The following is a 19,574-nucleotide window of genomic DNA, read 5'->3' as shown; positions in this document are numbered from 1 at the left end:
TTGCGCTCCAAGAAATATCATTATTGATGTTGCAATAAATTACACTCCAAGAAATGTTACTATTGATGTTGGGTTGTTTCACACAATATTCATTGTTTAGGAAATGTAATTGTAAATGTTGGGCTTCAGGAAATGGCACTAGAAGTGTTGGATTGCTTCACACAATTCCATTTATACATGTGACCAACTGCCAGTTGGGCAAGTAACATAAAATGGTTTTGGTGAAAATTCTTTCTTTTTGCTGCTAAAAAAAGACGTGTGCGGATCATCTCCCTCGAGGGACCTATGGTTCCATGGCTATTCATTGTCGAGCTAGTGTAGGCGCCACCCTGCACAAATGATGAGTGCCATGATGGTCGGGTTAGGTCAGACTTGTGTTAGAAATTCATCCTCTCTAACCACTCTCCTCAGTCATGTCGCAAATGGCATTTTTGCACTTTTTCTAACAGTAATTTTGATCCTTGGGGCATTTACAATTGTGTCATCTTATAGGTCATATGTTAACCTCTATGTAATCTTAAAAGACGTCTTAACAGACAAATCCTACAATGTTTTGTCTCTTTATTTTCTTTTAGTAACTTCATGAGTCATTAATTTGAGGATTGGTAGGAGAAGAAGACACCTCCATTGCAACAATATATAATGGTGTGTGTCGTCTCATATTCTTAAATTTATGCCTATGAGATGGTTGTTTGTGAGACAGAAGACCTACTTCTCTCATCTCACTCTCTCTACTCATCTAAAATCCTAAATGACAATGCTACAAGGTGAACTATAACATAGATTACGTGGACCATTGTAAATGCACGTAGTCATATTGGAAGTGTCACTTTTGCTTAGTTTTTTTAGAAGCGCGGATGAGCCCCTGATTTGGATTAGCAAAACCAAAACATTTTAGAGGTATGAATACAACAGAAAAGGAGGAAAGAAAGACACTACTAAACGATAATTGCTCTACCAAAACAGCTCCTATACCATGAAACTTGTAATCCAAAAGTTAACCGTATCAAGGAGGAATTACAGAAAAATATCACATAATAGTCTAAGAGTGTTTTTCAACTGGATTACATCTGGCGTAACCAATCACTTAGGAACATATTTTTGTGTTTTTATCCTTCAATGAAAATGGATTAGAAGAAACTTCTCTAGCCTGTCTGATTATGTTGTCAATGTCTTTCACCCACAATTCCATCTGGCTTGTACCTTTACTATTTCACCCACCATGCTTCAGATCTTTGTTGCACCTTCATGCAACACTTCTTTCTTCTTTTGTTTTCTGCAACAGTGTTCAGTAACCAATCCAATGACAAACTAAGTAGATTATATCCGTTGGGTCTATAGGTACCTTATGTTAAAAGCATGCAATGTTTCAGGTTTTCCAAATAGCACAAACGATAGCCACAAACCCAACAATGACTACTGTTCTTTATTTGGGGGTTTTTTTTTTTTGAAATCTACAACAAACAATCCATTAGTTGGTGCATCGATTGTGGTGTGCTTGGTATACCGAAAGCATATTGGATAACAAACCAAGTAAATTTGGCCATTAGACAATAACAAAGCACACTACTACATAAATGATTTAGTGCGTCGCTCCTATACAGGCACCTATTCGGAGCTGTCTGTGCAAATAATATCACAGATGGTTCCAAACTAGAACCATCTGAAAAAAATAATAAGAATAGTTTTCATAAAATAGAACAGTTTAGTACAAACGATTCTCATTTAGGAACCGTCTGTACTAATAATATAGACGGTTCCTAAATAAGGTTATCTATACAAATGACACAGTACAAATGGTTCCAATAGGAACCATCTCAACTGGAGCATCCCGCTTTGCCATCTCATCCTCTCATTTCTCCTCTGTTCTCTCTCTCTCTCATTCTCTTCCTACCCCACCGCTGCCTCCCCTCCCCACCTAGTCATTGTATCCCCACCTGTGTCGTCTTCAAGCTTCGAGCTCGTGCTCACCGAGCGAGTGGATTTGGCCTCCGTCCTCACCCAACACCCATCGCCGCCTCTGCACAGCCCTTCTGAGATCTAGCACCCACGGCCACTCACAGCACGGTAGGAGATGACGGCGGTGGGTGAGCTCGAGCACCCGTGGAATCCATGGAGGGCCAACCTACTCTATGCCGTTGCTGGATCCAGGTGTTGGGAGGGCGACGACGGTGGGATCTGGGTGCTAGGGCGGCGACGATCGGATCGCTACAGGAGCATGTGTCGGAGTGGAGCAGGCGGCCCCGGTGAGAAGTTCCCACACCTCGACGGCCGGCATGCTGCCCTAACCAGGTACGGTAGTAACCTGACCACTCTTTTCCCCTCGCTCCTCCCCCGTCCGTAGCTGCCTCTTCAGTTCCTCGCTCTGCAGCTGACAGAGGAGTTCAGGAAGGTGGTATTCAGAGGCCAGGTCACCGATGAGGAGGATTTAGAGCATGATTTGAGCATATTTTAGGAGTGTCATCAGATTTAGAGCATGATTTAGTTTCCTTATTAGTACCTTTGCGACTTTTAAGGACTGGATGCTAAAAGGAAAGTTCTTTAAGCTTCTGGACTTGCTTAAAATTGTTGAGGTCTCCAATCTCATATATTCCAAGAGATCTAAATTTTATTGAACACACAAGCAATATTGGTTGGAAAGAGTAAGCATATTCTTTCTCTGTTCATTTGTGATTCTTAATTCTTAACCCGATTTTTGTTCTTTATTGTGATTCTTAGCCTCTTGGGTTGCATGTGCAGGTATCAAAGGGCAAGACCAATCATTGTAGATCCAGCATTGCAAGTCCCAAATAAAATTGAGGTTGTAGCAACAAAGGGGAAAAGGAGTATGCCATTAGCTTTTAAAATATTTGTAGGTATTGTCTGATGTATGTACTGAATCTTCGTTTAACTGATCAAATAGTCGTTTCTAATGCCTTGCAACTAACCCGGGCACAAATTACAGATATGCAACTTCTCTTTGAAGATTACAAACCTACGTCACCTTTCAGCATATGACGCTGAGGATCTAGGCTCTCCCTAGTGGTGATGCAAACGGAGGAGGAGGAAGACTCCCATGAGTTGACTGTCGATTTTACTTTTGTTTGAGGATTTTTCTGTAAAAGTGGTTGTACCAACTTCTGCAAACATCAGTTAATGAAATGCGAGTTCTAGCCCCTTCTTGGGTGTTCTGTCTTGAAAAAAGAGAGTATGTGTCACAATTTTATTTTATTTTGGTATTTTTTGTGTTAGTATAGATGGTTCTAAACTGGAACCATTTGTACTAATAATTTGTGCAGACAATTCTAAAATATTAAAACAGTATGTACAAATGATAATTATAGACGGTTATAGTTTAGAACCGTCTGTACTAATCATTTGCACAGACGGTTTTAAAACCATATGTACAAATCTGATTTATACAGACTCTTTTCCATAGACGATTAAAAAAACATCATGTACGAGATTTCTGAATTATCTGTACAAATATTTCTCTACTAGTGACAGATGATTCACCGTTTCATCTCCACCACAGAAATAACAACTTTGATTACCTTTCCAACCCTTCTAATGAGATTATCTTTGGTCAAAATATTATTCTTTAGTATCAACCAAAGGAAAATCTTGATTTTAAAGGGTAATTTTGTCTTCCACAAGAATTTGTAGGGAAAGAACACCTGGGAAATTTTCATTGTTAGGTAAAAAGATTCTCCTGTAAACCTCTTATTTTGTTAGAGATCTGATCAGTTACCATGCCTACTTAACAAAAAGGTTTATATCAAGTAATTTAAAACCTCGATGTTTTTTGTGTGTGAACGGGTGTACCCTCATGAGACCGTCTTGTTTGGTCAATGCCAGAAAACCTAAAAATGACATTGCACTTTTCTCATACGGCAACAATCAATCAGCATCAAAATAGCTTTGCCGATTTGTGACTTGCCATGTTCGGTTACGTGGACCCTAGCAACAGTGGCTACGGCCATGGTGGACCTAGCCTAGGCCCAACAATGGCACATGTCCGTTTAAACTTTTTTTTTAATGGATTTTAGTGTACTTAGTTTTTTTTTCTTTGAAGTTATAAAGACATAATTATTGGTGTGCCCCGTTCAATTTTTAGATTGGATCCGCTTCTGGCTGCGGCTCCGTGTGATATTGGGAGTTGGCATCACTATCTCTGGAGCTCGATTTTGCATTTGCAAAAGGCAAAGCCACCTCCACCTGGCTGCGCGACTGGCCGACGACCAGCGAGCGGATCGGACCCGTTCGACACGTGTGGAAGTAGGAAAGCATCGCGCATCGGGACGCACGGGCGAATCCATTCCGGCTTTGTTTGGCAACGGCAGAAGACGAACCAAGGGCGCCACCCAATTTCTTTCCACCACCTTAGGGATTAATTCCTTGTTTGATCACATGCGTGAGATTGACTTGGATTTGCTTGGGTTGGACGTGTATTCTCAGATTTTTTTTTCAACACACAGCAGAGAATTCATTCAAGGTTCAAACACGGGAAGCACAGAAATGATCAGCAGCATGGAAGAGACACAGAATAGAATTGTACAGAAATATTTTGATTTTTTTGTTCCATTTTCTCCTGGACGAGTCTAGTCTATTGTAATGTACAGGGTCTGTAGTCCAGGAGAGGACATCTGAAAATTTTGGATCTAATAAAAGTTTAATTATCCTAAACATCACATGCAACGCTTAACAACTGAGCTAACCATAGCGCACTGACAGATCAGTCATTTTGAAAATTTTAAAGGTGCAGAAGGAAGAAAAGAACGTGGTATACCTGATTCGTCGTCAGACACTTGTGGCCAGTATCTGGTGTACTGTTAGTGACCTTGCGGAATCGGCGAGGGCTCAATTTGGCTTTGACTGAACTCAGTTTGCAAGCAGAGACAAGAAGAGAGAGGAAGCGCATGTACATCTCGGCCCCAGCCAGATGCCTTGTTTTCTCCACCGCGTGTATTCCACCCCGGCGTGGGTTTGGTTCCCTGGTGGCGGGGGGTCGGGCTCCAATCCACGCCTAGCCAAACGAACCCTCCATGGGGATGGTCAGGTCGAGATCACCCTTCGAGCCGAGCCAGCGTGCGTGCGGACAGGGCCCTGTGCTAGATATGTGTGCTCACCATGGGAATTGAGTGGCACAGCAGGGCCCTGTGCTGATATGTGTGCTCATCAGACCCTGACATGACCGAACCCAACAAAACACCAGTCCGTATAAGAATGCGGAGCTTCAAGCATCAGGATGTTGATTGTTGAAAGCCTGCAATGCTGACAAGTAAAAAAAGAAGAAACCAATGAAAATAAAAGGGAGAAAGACAGGATGTGCTACCCAAGCAGCAGTAGCTGTCCTCCGGATATGGCTCGCTTTGCAGTGAGCACGGTCCTGTGCAGATAGATATTCCTGGGAATGGGTTCTGTGGTCACCAACGGCGACAAGCTGAAACAATTGATGTCACAGACAAGTTGAAGAACGCAAGGAGTGCAATCCTTCAAGCCACGCATCCAGCCACTTCACGATTTTAACAAACACGAGCCAAAAGCACAAGGTATCAGAGAACACTCTTATCATTCACAGAAAGCATGCGATAAAAAGTTTGAGTAAGCATGTGATAAAAAGTTTGAGTGGAAGTCAACACATAAGAATAACTCAAGTTGAAGTTGGTGTTCAGTACAGAAGATGCCCAATGGATTATACAACTACCGTGGCTTGCTGTGTACCACCATAAACGTCGGTACGAGCACAAAGAATGACAAAATAAATGCATATGCTGCAACTTACAGGATTGCGATAATCACTACATAGCCGATCAATTCTCTATGTACAAAATGGAGCAAAAGTGGGTGATTCTATGATATAACCAAAACAAAAGGCATACAACAGACATGTGGCATGATGTGACTATGCACAAAGCCAGCAAATTCCCGTATTGATAATAAACAACTTGCCCACCAAGGGGAATGAAACAGTTAATCTACCCAAAAATTGCAAAAAGAATGGATTAGTCATATCAGTTTTTCTTTAAAAATCACAGGGGCAGCTTAGTTCTCCACGTGCACCCGACAACCTTTTTAGGAGATGGGTCTTTTGGACCTTTGTCTCGTTGCCCAGAAGTGAAATACAGCCAGCCATCCCAGTACCCTAACAACGTGGTCTTGATTCGGAAAGGTAACCGCCCAATCACAGTCCATTCCTGCACACAGGAGTTTCAATAGCATCACGATGACAGACCAAGGGCCGTAATGATTTACGAAATGCATTTTTTGTAAAACTACTTTCCATCCTTTTGGGCATCTACTTAACTATATAGGTAGAAGGTTATAATGCTTTAGCATCGTGGGAACATAAATTTGGATGATTAAAGATTTAACAAGATTCCAGTCGTTATTGTGTTCAATGCAGCACAGAATACTGTAAAAAGGACAATTTTATGATATTGAGAAAAGCACGAAAACCACCATAACAAACACACAGGAAATGGATATGTAACGTCTCATGCTTTGTTTCCTCAAAATTTCCATCCTTTTCTGAACCATCTTTATAAGAAAGAAAAGGAAAGAAAGGAGCAATCTGTACCAGCGTCTCCAAATTGAACCGAAATACTTCACCAACCATGACCATCTTTTTAGTTATTGGGTGCTTTTCTGTGCTTCCTCCAGCAATAATCAGAGAATTATTGACATTCACCCAAGCAAATTCTATATGTGAATCTGGTTTTGGCATAGATGGAAGTTCCTTCCATGCCATTTCATCGTCAAGCATGTAAACGTTGCTATACACAACCTGCACAAGTGGAATATTATCTAAAAGAAAGCAACAATAAAGATCAGCAGGGAAATCTAGAAGTTGCTCTGGGAAAACAGTTAAACTAGAAGATGCCAATTTTTTTTTAAAAAAAAATACTTAAATAGACTCCAATGCCAGATAAAAATCACCATCTATTATGGCAATGCTTGAATACATTCGCCAATATAATAGTTAATTCAAACTAATGGCACTGTCTTATGTTAGTGTAATCCTTGTGTGTAGTTTAATCTTTTTTGCTGTTGGTTACTGTAGTATGATTTAGATGCTTTCTAAATACATCAGAAGCTGTTAGTAGTGACAAAACTCCTGTGTCCAGTGTGTGCTCGCGTGTATTCTTACAACCCACCTCTCGCAGGATCAAATCCAATATCTTGTGTATAGAAAACTGCAATCCAGGAGGTGCCTATGCCGCTTTTTGGTGAAATCATTCTTGCTGCTATTTATTGAAAATAGTAGGTACAGCATGCTAGGTCTTCAACTGTTTATTCAATAGACCCAATCATGCAGGCATATAGTTAAGTTGCGTATTAACATACCTCACTTCTTCTGACACATTTAAATATAGGGGATCCAGGTTTGGCCATGAAATCACCTTCTTGACCACCGATAACAAGGAGCTTATCATTAGCAACAACACAAGCCCTGAAAGCAAAAGAGAAGGTCATTCATTAAAGATCTTCATCTACTTAACAATACCATTCTCAGATAAAGGTTATATGTCACAAACCAAATAAAATTTCTTTGTATTTATGCAACCAGATTTATAGCCTGAAACAAATTTCAGAAAAACATCACCTAGCAGCATACATATTGCCCATAGCATATGAAAAGTGCAAATGCAGTCAATAGCAAAATGACAAGACAGTTTAGGCATCTAGAAACATTGCTTTCCGATGAAAATGACAACTGTTGATATCATAGGAAGGGAAAGTTACAGACCTATGAGGACCGCCACGTGGTATTGGTATCTCGCTCCTCCACTCTTTCTCCAATGCTTGCCCATCCTTTACTGCAAGACTCCAATGTTCAAGCCCAGGTTCATGCCTATCCTCCTTGCTGCCACCCATCACATGAAGTCTGCCTCTCCAAAGTTGTGTTGCTGGAGCATATCTGGACAAAAGTTTTTAAATGGGGAAAATTTTGGTTTAATTTTTTACAGCCTTCAAATTGACTTAATATTTAAATGTAATATTTGTGTTAATGAGATCATGGGACCAACAACCTGCAAGTGCAAGTAAAGCATATATATATATATTTTTTTTTAAAGGAACAGGAAGGACGAGACAGGTACCTAGGAACTGGCAATGGAGGCAAATCATGCCATTCTTTTGTTTCTGTATCCAATACAAAATTTCGAGCTGTAGGTCCCCTACATTGCGGACCATACTGTCCAGTTACAGCATAGATAAATCTTCCATCTGTAACCATCCCCAGATGAGAATGTGCCATGTCTTTTGGCATATCAAACCTTCCTCCCCATGTGTTATCCGAGAAATTGTAAACATCCACGTGAGAATGCACCTAGAAATGGAAAAAATAGGAAAAATTTACGATGGCAACTTGAACATATTGAAATAACTCACATCTCATGGTACACTTCTTCCATGCAGCAGCAGGACGAAATTTGCATTCTGGTCTTACTAAATATAATTGACAGTCCAGCGTTGTTATTATTGTTCTTGAAAAACTTAATGACATCATGGTACAAACTATCATACATGGGAAAGGCAATTTAATTGTATTTCAATATGGAAGAGCACGTAACTGAATAGCAAGGGCACACCATAACTTTGCATAATCCTTATACACTCTATGCAACTTAATCATTTGACAATATACAGAGTATAAGACTAGTGCAATCAGCCAGATATTACATCAACAGAGAGCAAAGACTTTTCTCCCACAACTTGACAACTTTATGCAATTACATGTCATTACTCCTAATCAAATCAACAGTATAGATAACTAACTTGAGCTATCAAAGCCAAATTATACTTCTCTATTATGACTTGCAAAAAGGGAGAAGTAAAATTCTCACATGCAAGAAGGGCACACTGCCCCCCTAGTATAAACATGTACTTTGTTCGAGCGCCAGATGTTATAAATTTTAGAAAAATAGATATCTAGAATCACAAAGCATGAAGGGGATAGAACTATGGAAGATATATCAGGCAGGTTTTCTCACATAGTTAATGGTGCCATATCCAGCAAATACATATAAGAGATTCTTAATCTGTATAGCAGCACCATCCAAACGTGCAACAGGTGCTTCAGACATCTCTTCCCATTTTAATTCTGGTGCCGGCAAATCTGCAAATGTTGCATTGATGTCCATGGAACCTACAGATTTCTTGTCATTCATTTTCTGTACAAGAAAATTGACATGGACTATTTTTTAGATAAGCCATTGTAATAGCATGGTGAGAATATACAAACGAAGTAAAGTTGCAGGTAGAATTCAATATAACAAAGTTTTAGCTTTTAGACCATAGTGACAACTGGCAACTCTTCACAGCATAGTTCGCTATAACTAAAATTAAGGGTAGAAAACATCCGAGTACAGAACATGAGTTTACACTTTACACATTGTTTACTACTATATGATACCAAATTCATGTCAACTAGACATAAGTAAGATATTATTTACTGTTGCTATGATACCAAAATTCATGCCATCTAGGCGTAAGATAACAAAATGTGAATGGACAGCATTATTTCAGTCCAACTGTCCAAGGAAAACTAAAAGGACAATTCTGGTAAATCGCTGGTCAGTGTTTATCCTTTTACATACAGGGCCTAGATTTCGGATTATGTGGCAGGGAATGGCTTAACATGCTTAGAGAAAAACAAACTAGTAGTGCTAACGAAAATGGATTATATTCCTTGATCCTCATATCTTGATTAAAAAAATGAAGTGCGGACCTCATTGCTTGCTACTTTTAGTTGTAACAATGCCAAAATTATCCCCAGGCTTCCTAAGTTACAGTTTGATAAACAGTTGTTTTCCTCTCTTAGTGGTTCAAAAGCAAATCGGCTCTTAACATTGAAAGCTAGTGTCCACACTCCACAAGCAGAAGTTGCAGTAATGCAGGGATAAGGATTCCTCTAGCCAAAGTATAGCCAATGATCACAACTAGAGGTTACGGCCCGATGTATCTCCATCCGTATGAGTATCCGAATGAAGCCACGAAAATCGAATTGGCCATCATGTATTACCAAATTTTACAACTAACACGTAATGGCTGCTCATCTGGACTGCATTAGGTCGAGGAAAAGTCACCAATCGAGCAAACATGTTATACACTTCCAATCAAACCGCAGAGGTAATCCAACTCCTCTCTGATTCCCACCAGATCTCACCAATCGCGCGCGCCTCAGTATTATGCTCCTGAACCCTACCGAAGCACAGGACACTGGGAAGGCAGTAGAGGCGGCAATTTAAAATCCCCAAGCATTGGGCGTGAGACGGGAGGCATCACCTTCTTCGCGGCGGGCAGCGCCGGCGCGGTGGGGCTGGTGCGGAGGATGAGTCTGGAGGACCAGATAGCGGGGGATGAGGAGGAGGAGGCCCAGAGGAAGTCGGCGACGAGGACGAGGCCGAGGATGACGACGACGGCGAGCGCCACCAGGTGCTTCGTCGGCCGCGCCTTCGCCGCCGGTCTCGCCATCAGCGAGCAGCTAGAGGTAGAGGAGGCGGCTGCGGCGGGGAGTGGAGCGGGTCGGTGGCACTAACGGCTCACGGCGGGGTGAGGAGCGAATTGGAGTGCGATGAGAAAGGTCGGTGGATACGCGTGGGTAGACAGACGTGGAATTCTTACTTTTTTTCGCCCTGGTTAAAAACAATCTTTACAAATAGACTTTTTTAAAAACGTCGTCTAAAAATAGACTATTCACACAGCGTCACGATCTTTGACGTTGTTAAACCATTTTATAATATATGCTTGACACGTAGGATATATGTTATAAGTTCTAGTTGAGTTATATCATGGTGTTAGGTTTTTTGGCACCATAAATTAATAATATGGCGCTAAAGAATTATGAGATTTTATATTGGAATTATGCTTCATAGTATGGGGACTGTTTTTTTTGTCAAATTACACCATGAAAGTTTTGCTTTATCTAATGATGTTATGTTCAATGTGCTTAGAGCATGAAGAATTGATATTAAGGCATGAACTTCACGATATTTAAAATTTTCTTGACAAACTGATGATGTCCTGTTGTCAAATCTGCATAGTTCAACATTGAAAATAAGGAAACCATATCATTTTTCTATAATGTAAGTAGCTCCTGGCTCTCTTCATGGCTTGCTCTGCAGGCCTGTATCGTGGATAGGGATGTCAATTCTGCATATGGGTTTAGTACCTACAGGTACCGTATCCAACGGGTGTAGGTACGGTTTTGAGATTTTGTCTACAACATGGCGGTTTGGGTACATAAAGTCACAGCCATGTGCAGGTATTTTAATCTGCTCATGGTATCCACATGTATATCTGTTAAGCACGGTATATATGTTAAGCATGTTACAGTTTAACGCTTCTAGCCTAGCTCATCTCATGCTAACCCTACTAGAAATGGTCAAATGGGTCACTCGGACCGGTCCGACACGGCCTGGCTACGGCACGAGCCGAACGGCCCAACTACTGTACCGGGCCATGTTGTGCCGGCCCGCGTGCCTTCCCTCGGCCCACGACATGACCTGTCGATCACCGTGTCATGTCGGGTTAGCCCGGGCACGATTGCGGCCCGACGGGCACGACAGGCATGAACAGCCTAACAGCACGCAAATGGCCCAATAAAATAAAAAATAGCTACAAAATTAAAAAATATATAGAAAATAACTGGTTTCATACGTACCGGGCCGGATCGTGCCTAGCTGGGCCGTGCCCGTACTGGCCTGACTCAGCCGGCCCATGCTGTGCCGGCACGCCGTGCCACGTGCTCGACCTAGGCACAGCTCGTGACCTAGTGCCGTGCTGGCTCGACCTGTCTCAACTCGAGCCATGCCGTACCTACAGTGTCGTGTCTCGAACCGATCTAGTAAACACAACCCATTTAGACATCTTTAAACCCTACCTTTTCACTTAGCCTATCTCAACGTACGTGCAACAGACACTCCACACCACGCCCACCCCAACTTGTCTTGTGCATACCTCGCTCCCTAGCCACCGTCCCCGACCGCCCCATCCTAAAGCGTCACTCCCCCACCGCCGCCCCCATCACAGAGTGTCACCCTTCACAGATATGGGTTGGGTAATCCAATTCGGATCTCGAATTAAGTATGAATTGTTTCGCTCATACTCTTTCTGTTGCCATCCCTAATCGTGAAGCTCGAGAGAGGCATTCAACTTGTGGGCTAGATGCTTCAAACTTCAGACGTGAATCCCAGCGGTTGTAACCTTCATATAGATTGGCGATATCCGCAAATGGTTCACACATTGAGTAGTGAAACTCTTCCAGCAAGTGACACGAGTCTATATTTATGATTTTGAAAACATTTTTTAATTTAGAAAACACAAAAATAAAAATAAAACAGAATTGGGCCTTTTATGGGACGAACCGAACCCGGGAATGCTCAAGTCGAGTTACCTAATGTGGAGGACCCGAGCCCGGGAATCACTCCAGATGCCATCCGGCGCTGCCGCTGCTTCCGCCGTAATGGAAGGGGAGCCGGAGCCCGATCAGCCCAAGGCCGCCGCCGCCAGCGGCCACCGCAAGCACCTGGCCATGCTCGAGCGCCTCTCCAAGCGGTCCTCCTCATCCGCCGCCGCGCCCTCCTCGGACTCCACCGGTGCCTCACCCGTCGAGGCCTTCCTCTCCCGCTTCGCGCCCGCCAAGCTCGCGGCGGAGTCGGCCCTCTCCGCCTGCCGCGCCTCCCCCGAGGATGCCCCCGCCTCCCTCGCCGCCGCAGCCGCCGCCATCGACGACCTCGACCACCTCGTCGCCGAGGCGTCCCACGCCCTGCCCCTCTATGAGCTCCGTTCCGCCCTCGCCGCCGCTGCCGAACTCCGCGCCGCCCACAGGGTCGCCGCCGACGATCTGCGGCGCAAGAAGTCCTTCTCCTTCAGGAACAAGAGCAGGGCCCCCAAGAACCCGCCTCAGGATTCCCCCACCATGCTGCCGCCGCCGCCGCCACCGGAGCAGCCAAAGCCTAGCCTTGACTCGATCCTGCCGGGGTTCGGGTTCCGGGGCAGGAACGGCGCCACCTTGGTGAAGGATCTGAGGGTCTCCAACGACAAAGATGGGGATTTCTCGCTCGCGGATTTGGTTTCCTGCGAGGTCTCTCTCAAGGGTAAATGCCGGGCGCTCTACGTCCACAAGCTGAGGCATTGCCGTGTGTTCGTTGGCGCTGTTGTTGGCTCGGTGCTCATTGAGGATGTCGAAGGTTGCACATTTGTAATGGCAGCACATCAGATCAGGATTCACGAGGCAAGGGCGACGGATTTCTACTTGCGGGTGAGGAGCAGGCCGATCATTGAGGATTGCAGTGGCGTGAGATTTGCACCGCATGCTTTGAAGTATGAAGGGATCGAAGAGGATTTGAGGGAGTCTGGGCTCGAGGAGGAGACTGGTAACTGGGTCAATGTGGATGACTTCAAGTGGCTCAGGGCAGTGCACTCACCGAATTGGTGTTTGGTTCCAGAGGAAGAACGGATGCAGATTGTCGACATATCAGAGGTTCATGAGCTGGAGGATGATAGCTGAGCTGCTTGGGAGGGTTTGCTGTCAGCTCTAATTTTGGTTTATCGTTCTGTATTGGTTCTTGAATTTTTATGTGTTGCTTATGGGAGCTAAGTTTTTTTTTAAAAAGTTTGTACCAAGAGCTTACTGAATTCAGAATGCGAAGCATGAAAGCTTTACTGTGTCTAAACAAGGTGTTATTTGATTCGTTGGCATGCATATACAATATTAAAAGACCACACAGTTCGATGAATAAGAAGCAGGCTTCATATTGGAATTATGCTTCATAGCATCGGGATTGGTTTTTTTTTTTCAAATTACACCAAGAAAACTTTGGTTTATCTAATTATGTTATGTTCAATGTGCTTAGAGCAGAACTTTACTATATTTAAAATTTTCTTGACGAACTGATGATGTTCTGTTATCAATCTGCATAGTTCAACACTGAAAATAAGGAAACCATATCATCTTTTTATAATGTAAGATTGATGTTGTCACATTCTAATACTGATCTGCTTTGTTTCTGTTCAGGCTGGTTTTACTGGCATTGTTGTCAGTGCTGCCTAGCATGGTCTTCGACCTATAGTTGACTTCATGACATTTAATTTTTCAAAGCAGGTCAGTTATCTAATGATGCAAATTCTTCTAATTTATTTTGTTGGATCCTTCTGCGTGAATTGCCTAGCAATAATTGGTTGCTGAGAGATGAAACTGTACAGTTATAATATTGAGATGTTATTTTGCTCCTTCGTATGGACCGTCCTAGCATCAGCATATAAATAATGTTTTAGGACTATATGGTTGATTTGGTATTTAGTTATTAGATCTGATTCATGTTTCATAAACTAGCTTAATTAGATTAATGCATCTCAACTTTGTAATATTACTCCTCTCCCTGTAAGTTCACCAGAGTAGTTTCAGGCTATCTGGCAATATGTTGTGGCGTGCACTTTGTTGTTATTAAAGGTGCATTTGATTGGAGAACATGGTTGGATGGGTATGGTCATCCATGGTTTTTTGGATAATACAATCCAATTTTTTGTTTAGGGACGATTCAATTTCTTTTTTGGTTGGACATATAGAACTTAGATGGGGTTAGAATTTTGTAGGATCCACTTGTCATATATTTAATTTTTCATCAAAATATAATCATATGATATCTTGTTTTATTGACTTAATTGCAATGAATATAATGGTACAATTGGATCTTAAATCCGATAAATAGTTTATGAGATAATATCATTTAAAGCATGCTAACAATAAAAGTATATTTACTCTAACTAACCAGAATATACCGCTCCAACAGTGATAAAACTCATCTAAAATATGAATGGCTTCAGCATTTGAGTAGAATATTCCTTTTAGGTGACTATCCCATCCAGCTTGCCCTCCAATCAAACACTTTCAAAAACTGGATGGCCATCTCCTGTCTGGAGATATATCCCTCTAACCAAACAAATCCTAAGGGTCTAGCATTCGCTGTAGGCATTGCAAGATGTAGTTCTATACCTTGTAATTCCTTCTTTAGTACCAACATCCAAATTATGATAAACTAGCATACTTCAGAGTCGTTATTGTTATTTTCCCTTTTCCTGGATTTGTTTTGATTTTTTTGCTGAACTGTGAACTATCGTAGCCGTTATATTGATTTTAGCAATGGAGAACATAATGATTTCTTATTTTGTATTCCAACGTTCAGTAGCAGCTCCACATATTAGGACACCACGGCAATGTTCTTCAGTGCGCATGCCAGGTCAAAAGCATGGCGTCAATCCATCAAAAGCACCAGAAATGTCACCTGCGGTTAATTCAGCATAGCAAGACATTATGGATGACCTCTCATCTATCCCAACCAGCCCACAATCTTATGCTGCATCAAGAGGATTTTATTTCTCAAGCATCCCGTGCTATGGTAGGCTTGTAGAGGATATGCCAACATGCTAAGGCTCCTCAACTGGATCTTCAAGGAAAAGGAGAAAAACTTGCAAGGAAAATGGAAATGGTTCCTCGGAAATGCTTTCGTGCTATGCAGCATATAACTGGCTTGTGGAGCGAATGGTACATAAAACTGACTTTTATCACGGCGTGGAAATCCTAATTTTTGGCATTAAGCATGCATTAGCATTAGGGCATCCTAAAAATCATGTTTAAGTATTTAAAAATGTTCGAAAGTGCAAATCTTTAGTCTATGCACATTTCCGTCATGTATGTTTTGAGTAAAAAACGTGTGGAGGTGGTAACAAAGACCCAAAACCTTTAAAAATCAACTAGGAAGAAACACTTCTTGGCTGTCCAACCGAGCCAGCGTCGGTCTGACCGCCAGTGACGAGCAGAGCCATTTTTGCTTCTGTTCTGGGGCGGTCTGACCGTCTGAGATTGCAGTCCGATTGCCAGTACCTAGAATTGCCACTTAAAGTCATCGTCCAAGTCTTATCCGCCCACCCGCTCCTCATTCGTTCTTCCCCACTGAGCAAGAGAGGAAATAAGAGAGGAGAGAAGGAGAGATCCATCACCACGAGCTCCACGGAAGCCGAAGGTCGAGGAGGAGGTCGTCCACAAGTCTCATGCGTTGTCCCCAAGCTCATTCCCAAGCCTCCCCTTCGCCGGGGCAAGCCCCGAGCTCTTCTTCAACCTCTAGGCCGGACAGAGCACCCTGGAGCCAATCTCCACATTGGAGCTTCCCCGAGGCCAGCTAACCCACAAGAAAGTTTTCCCACACCAAGGTGAAACTCCCCAAACCATTTTTCCCTTGTTTCCCCTGAGTTCTTCCACTCTCCGTAGCCATAGAATCGAGCCCCCTAACCATAGATGTCGATCCATGGGGCCCTAGCTTTTGGCCCCATGAATATCACTCAAACCACCTAAAATAGGTTCTCCTCGTCGCATAGAGCATTTAGGTGCCGGACTTGACCAAAGGCATCACCGGAATCGTCACCGGTGAGCTCACCAAGTGCTCCCGATCGAGCCCAGCGGTCTGACCGCGTTTTCTAGCGATCTAACCGCCAATTCCAGGTGTCGGACCGCCCCCCCTCAGGCCGGTCTGACCGCCAGACTCTAAATCTCTCTACACGCCAGTGGTCTGATCGTGTTTTCCCACGATCTGACTACCATTCCCAATGGTCTGATCGCCCCTATTGGCGGTCTAACAGCGGTCAACTCAGACAGTACCGTTTCAGCGCAGTTCACTGTTTGCTGAAACTTATAAAATTCATAATAAATTCTCCGTAGCTCTACAAATTATGAAACCAATTTTGTTGGTTTCATAATACCCTAATCTATCCCCAACCATGAAATAATTAATTAAATTTCTGAGATAAATTAATTAGGTTAAGCTTCATTAATTCACTGTTAATTCTTTGCTAGCCCAAAAGGGGTGAAACCAATTTTACTAATTTTCTTATGACTTGTTCTATCTAGAAAAAAATATTTTCATGCATTATATGGCATATTTATGGCATTTCCTCATATGTGTGTCGTAGCATACATATTTGCGTTTCATTTATACTCATCATTGCACGTGCTCTCACTTTTAGTGAACGAAGAACCGGAGCGTGATGCGAGTGTGAGCGAAGGTGACAGTGAGCTCTCACATTTCCATGAATTCTGTGCGAGGAGTGTCAAGCAAACCTAAGTGTAGCAAGTCAAGCAACTAAGTATATTGCACCTTTATTCAATTGAATGAAATCTAAAATTGATGAACTATGCTTATGTATGTTTGCATATGCCAGTCGAGATCGGGTACAAATGAGTAGATCCTATGTTGAATGCATTACTTCTACCTTGATTTGTTGTTCATCTTTCCTTATCGCCTTGAGTATGTTGCTGATGTCTAGATTACAAGTCAAATCGAAATGGTTATGAATGTATAGGTCATTCGGTAGAAGTCGAGCGGTGAATTATTTCATCGTTCGTGAGCACAGGCGATATTTACTTTTATAATGATCACAATGTTGGATATGAATTGATGATGGTTGGATAAATGGTGAGCATGAGATGAGATGTGGACGGTGCTAGGGGTGTTATCTGCTCCGGTGGAAAGTCCTGGGGCAGGCCGGGAGAGGAACCCAGACACCGTAGACCGTTTGCGTTGTTTAAGCATCGATCGTTGGTGTAATCGGTTTTAGCATTTACCTTACTCACCACATGCCGATCTAATGGTAAGGCGGACCGAATACCTCTGTAGCTGTGATTATTTGGGTGTGAACATCGATGGTGTGAGCGGGCGGGCTTGTAAGATGTGCTAGTTTGCTCCGAGAGTAGTTCTAGTACATCCGCGCCGAGCAATGCATGATCCAAATGGTTGGGGTTTATTGAGAAAGGTTGATATGAGTACCCCTTGTATGAATCTATGTAGTCATGCAAGCTGTATGGTCCTCAAATCGTATGTGTCCAAGAGTATCCCCTGCAGGGTGTAAAAATATTTCAAAATATCGCGCTCTCGGTCATGAGCATTCTTCTGTCTATCTGCATCGGTCGTAGGGTTTTTGCTTGTGGTTGATGGTTGGATATGTGGAAGATGGTTGAGTTGATCTTTGTTACGTATATGTTTAATGATTTCAGTTATTTATATTCAGTTGGTTATGACTAGGTAGAATTATGTTGTTGTTGATTAAGTTAGTTGCTCACATCTATGTGTCTAGGTTGCTTACCGCTTATGTTTAACTTAAGAATGTGGTTTTTCCTTGCTAATGGCTCAAAGTATAATCCTTGGAGTCGAGCTATGTATATGTGCTCGTTATGGTTTAAGTCTTGCGAGTACTTTCGTACTCATGCCTGCGTTTTCAGGTGCTACCGGTGAGAAAGGGCCGGCGTTTGGCTACTTCGTGCTTGCCGAATAAGGTGGCGGGCAAGAGTAGTTCATCGTACTTTCGGAGGTCGTACTTTTGGGGTGAAGTCTAAGGGCATGTGGCTCCGCTTTATTTTGTTGTATAGGTTTATGTTTTTGCTGAGTAAATATTGTTGTCTTTTGGTTGTAAATTGGTGTAAATGGTTGCAAAGCTGAAGACTTGTAATATAAATGTTAATTACTCGCTCTTTATTAAGCTATGTTGTAATGTGTTATATTGCAAAGGCACGTGTTCCGATTTTAGACATAAAACACGTGTCGGGACTACCGGGATAGTATTATGGTTAATCATCGAAATTGCGATTATGAATAATGATCCTCCTAGTGATTAATTAGAATTCTATTTGGACGGTTCCCCTTAGCTTTGAATTCCATCCAAGTGATAGTTGAAGGGTTGTCATATGCGGCGCAGTACGCTTCTCACCAGTCCAAAGCTTGACTGGTGAGTTGTTGTGAGGCATAAAGAATCATCTCTCTATCAGTACATTGTGCAACTTGTAGCTTACTTTCTATGTCCTTCAACCAATCATCTGCATCTATAGGCTCTACTGCATGACTGAAGACTGGGGGCTGAGTTCTTTTGAATTCTCTAAGTCTTGATGGTTGATGGGGTTGAGGAATATGATTTGGTTACTGTTGCTGCATCTGTACCATCGTTTGAGCTAAAGCTTGCAAGATCTGAGTCTGCATAGCCATCTGTTGTTCCATAGTCATTGGAAGAAGCGAGGGTGAATTTGGTCGTTGATACCATCCTCATTGTTACCACCGAGACTCCTTTTTGTGTTAACTATCTGATCGGGGTTAGGAAGAAAGATAGGAGAAGATAAGTAAGATTGGAAAAGATTTAACTAATAGAACCCAGTTATATTATATTATATAATATATTAAAGATGCGACTATGTATAAGGTGCCAAAGCATTCCACAGCTCACACCGACACTTAAAACAAAAGATCCAAATCACACACTTAGCACCATAACAATTCTCACACTAGCATTATTATCCTTAACGATTACATCAACGCTCGACTCTAACAACACTAAGACAATCTACTAAAAGACTATACTATTAGGACTCCTCTCTAGTGTAGGATCCTGAGAAAGACTCACTTCATCCTTCTTCTTCTATGGCGGGGGCGTTGAGGCTGATCCTCTTGTGTAAAGGTGAGTGGATAGACATGGTTTCTTCTTCATCTTCTTCAGATTCTTCTTGATTGGCGCGTTGTTCATCCTTGAGAAGTGAAGTGACAAAAGCGAGG

At 42.5% G+C, this 19,574-nt stretch overlaps 2 protein-coding genes across 4 annotated transcripts; one reads left to right on the top strand and one right to left on the bottom strand.

The window, feature by feature from the left end:
- Positions 1-5,602: 5,602 nt before the first annotated feature.
- LOC133924462 (kelch repeat-containing protein At3g27220-like) lies at positions 5,603-12,498 on the bottom strand. 3 transcript variants are annotated; one of them, XM_062370008.1, is made up of 7 exons: positions 12,380-12,498; positions 8,976-9,155; positions 8,082-8,311; positions 7,730-7,900; positions 7,327-7,432; positions 6,560-6,766; positions 5,603-6,176 (listed from the first exon to the last, which is right to left on the bottom strand). In XM_062370008.1, exons 2-7 carry the CDS (start codon positions 9,150-9,152, stop codon positions 6,012-6,014), a joined length of 1,056 nt encoding a protein of 351 aa, XP_062225992.1. In that variant the 5' UTR covers positions 9,153-9,155; positions 12,380-12,498; the 3' UTR covers positions 5,603-6,011. The 3 variants fall into 3 exon arrangements, with proteins under 3 accessions (XP_062225992.1, XP_062225991.1, XP_062225993.1); XM_062370007.1 differs by lacking the exon at positions 12,380-12,498 and adding an exon at positions 10,270-10,591; XM_062370009.1 differs by lacking the exon at positions 12,380-12,498 and adding an exon at positions 10,270-10,392 and having other exon boundaries at positions 8,976-9,130.
- LOC133924463 (tubulin-folding cofactor C-like) lies at positions 12,362-18,541 on the top strand. Its single transcript, XM_062370010.1, has 2 exons — positions 12,362-14,089; positions 18,257-18,541. The coding sequence occupies exon 1, from the start codon at positions 12,362-12,364 to the stop codon at positions 13,493-13,495; it is 1,134 nt and encodes a 377-aa protein (XP_062225994.1). The 3' UTR covers positions 13,496-14,089; positions 18,257-18,541.
- Positions 18,542-19,574: the final 1,033 nt, after the last annotated feature.

This window comes from Phragmites australis, chromosome 7 (genome assembly GCF_958298935.1).
Source record: "Phragmites australis chromosome 7, lpPhrAust1.1, whole genome shotgun sequence".
NCBI classification, from domain to species: Eukaryota; Viridiplantae; Streptophyta; class Magnoliopsida; order Poales; family Poaceae; genus Phragmites; species Phragmites australis.
This window is presented reverse-complemented; position numbering and strand designations above follow the sequence as displayed.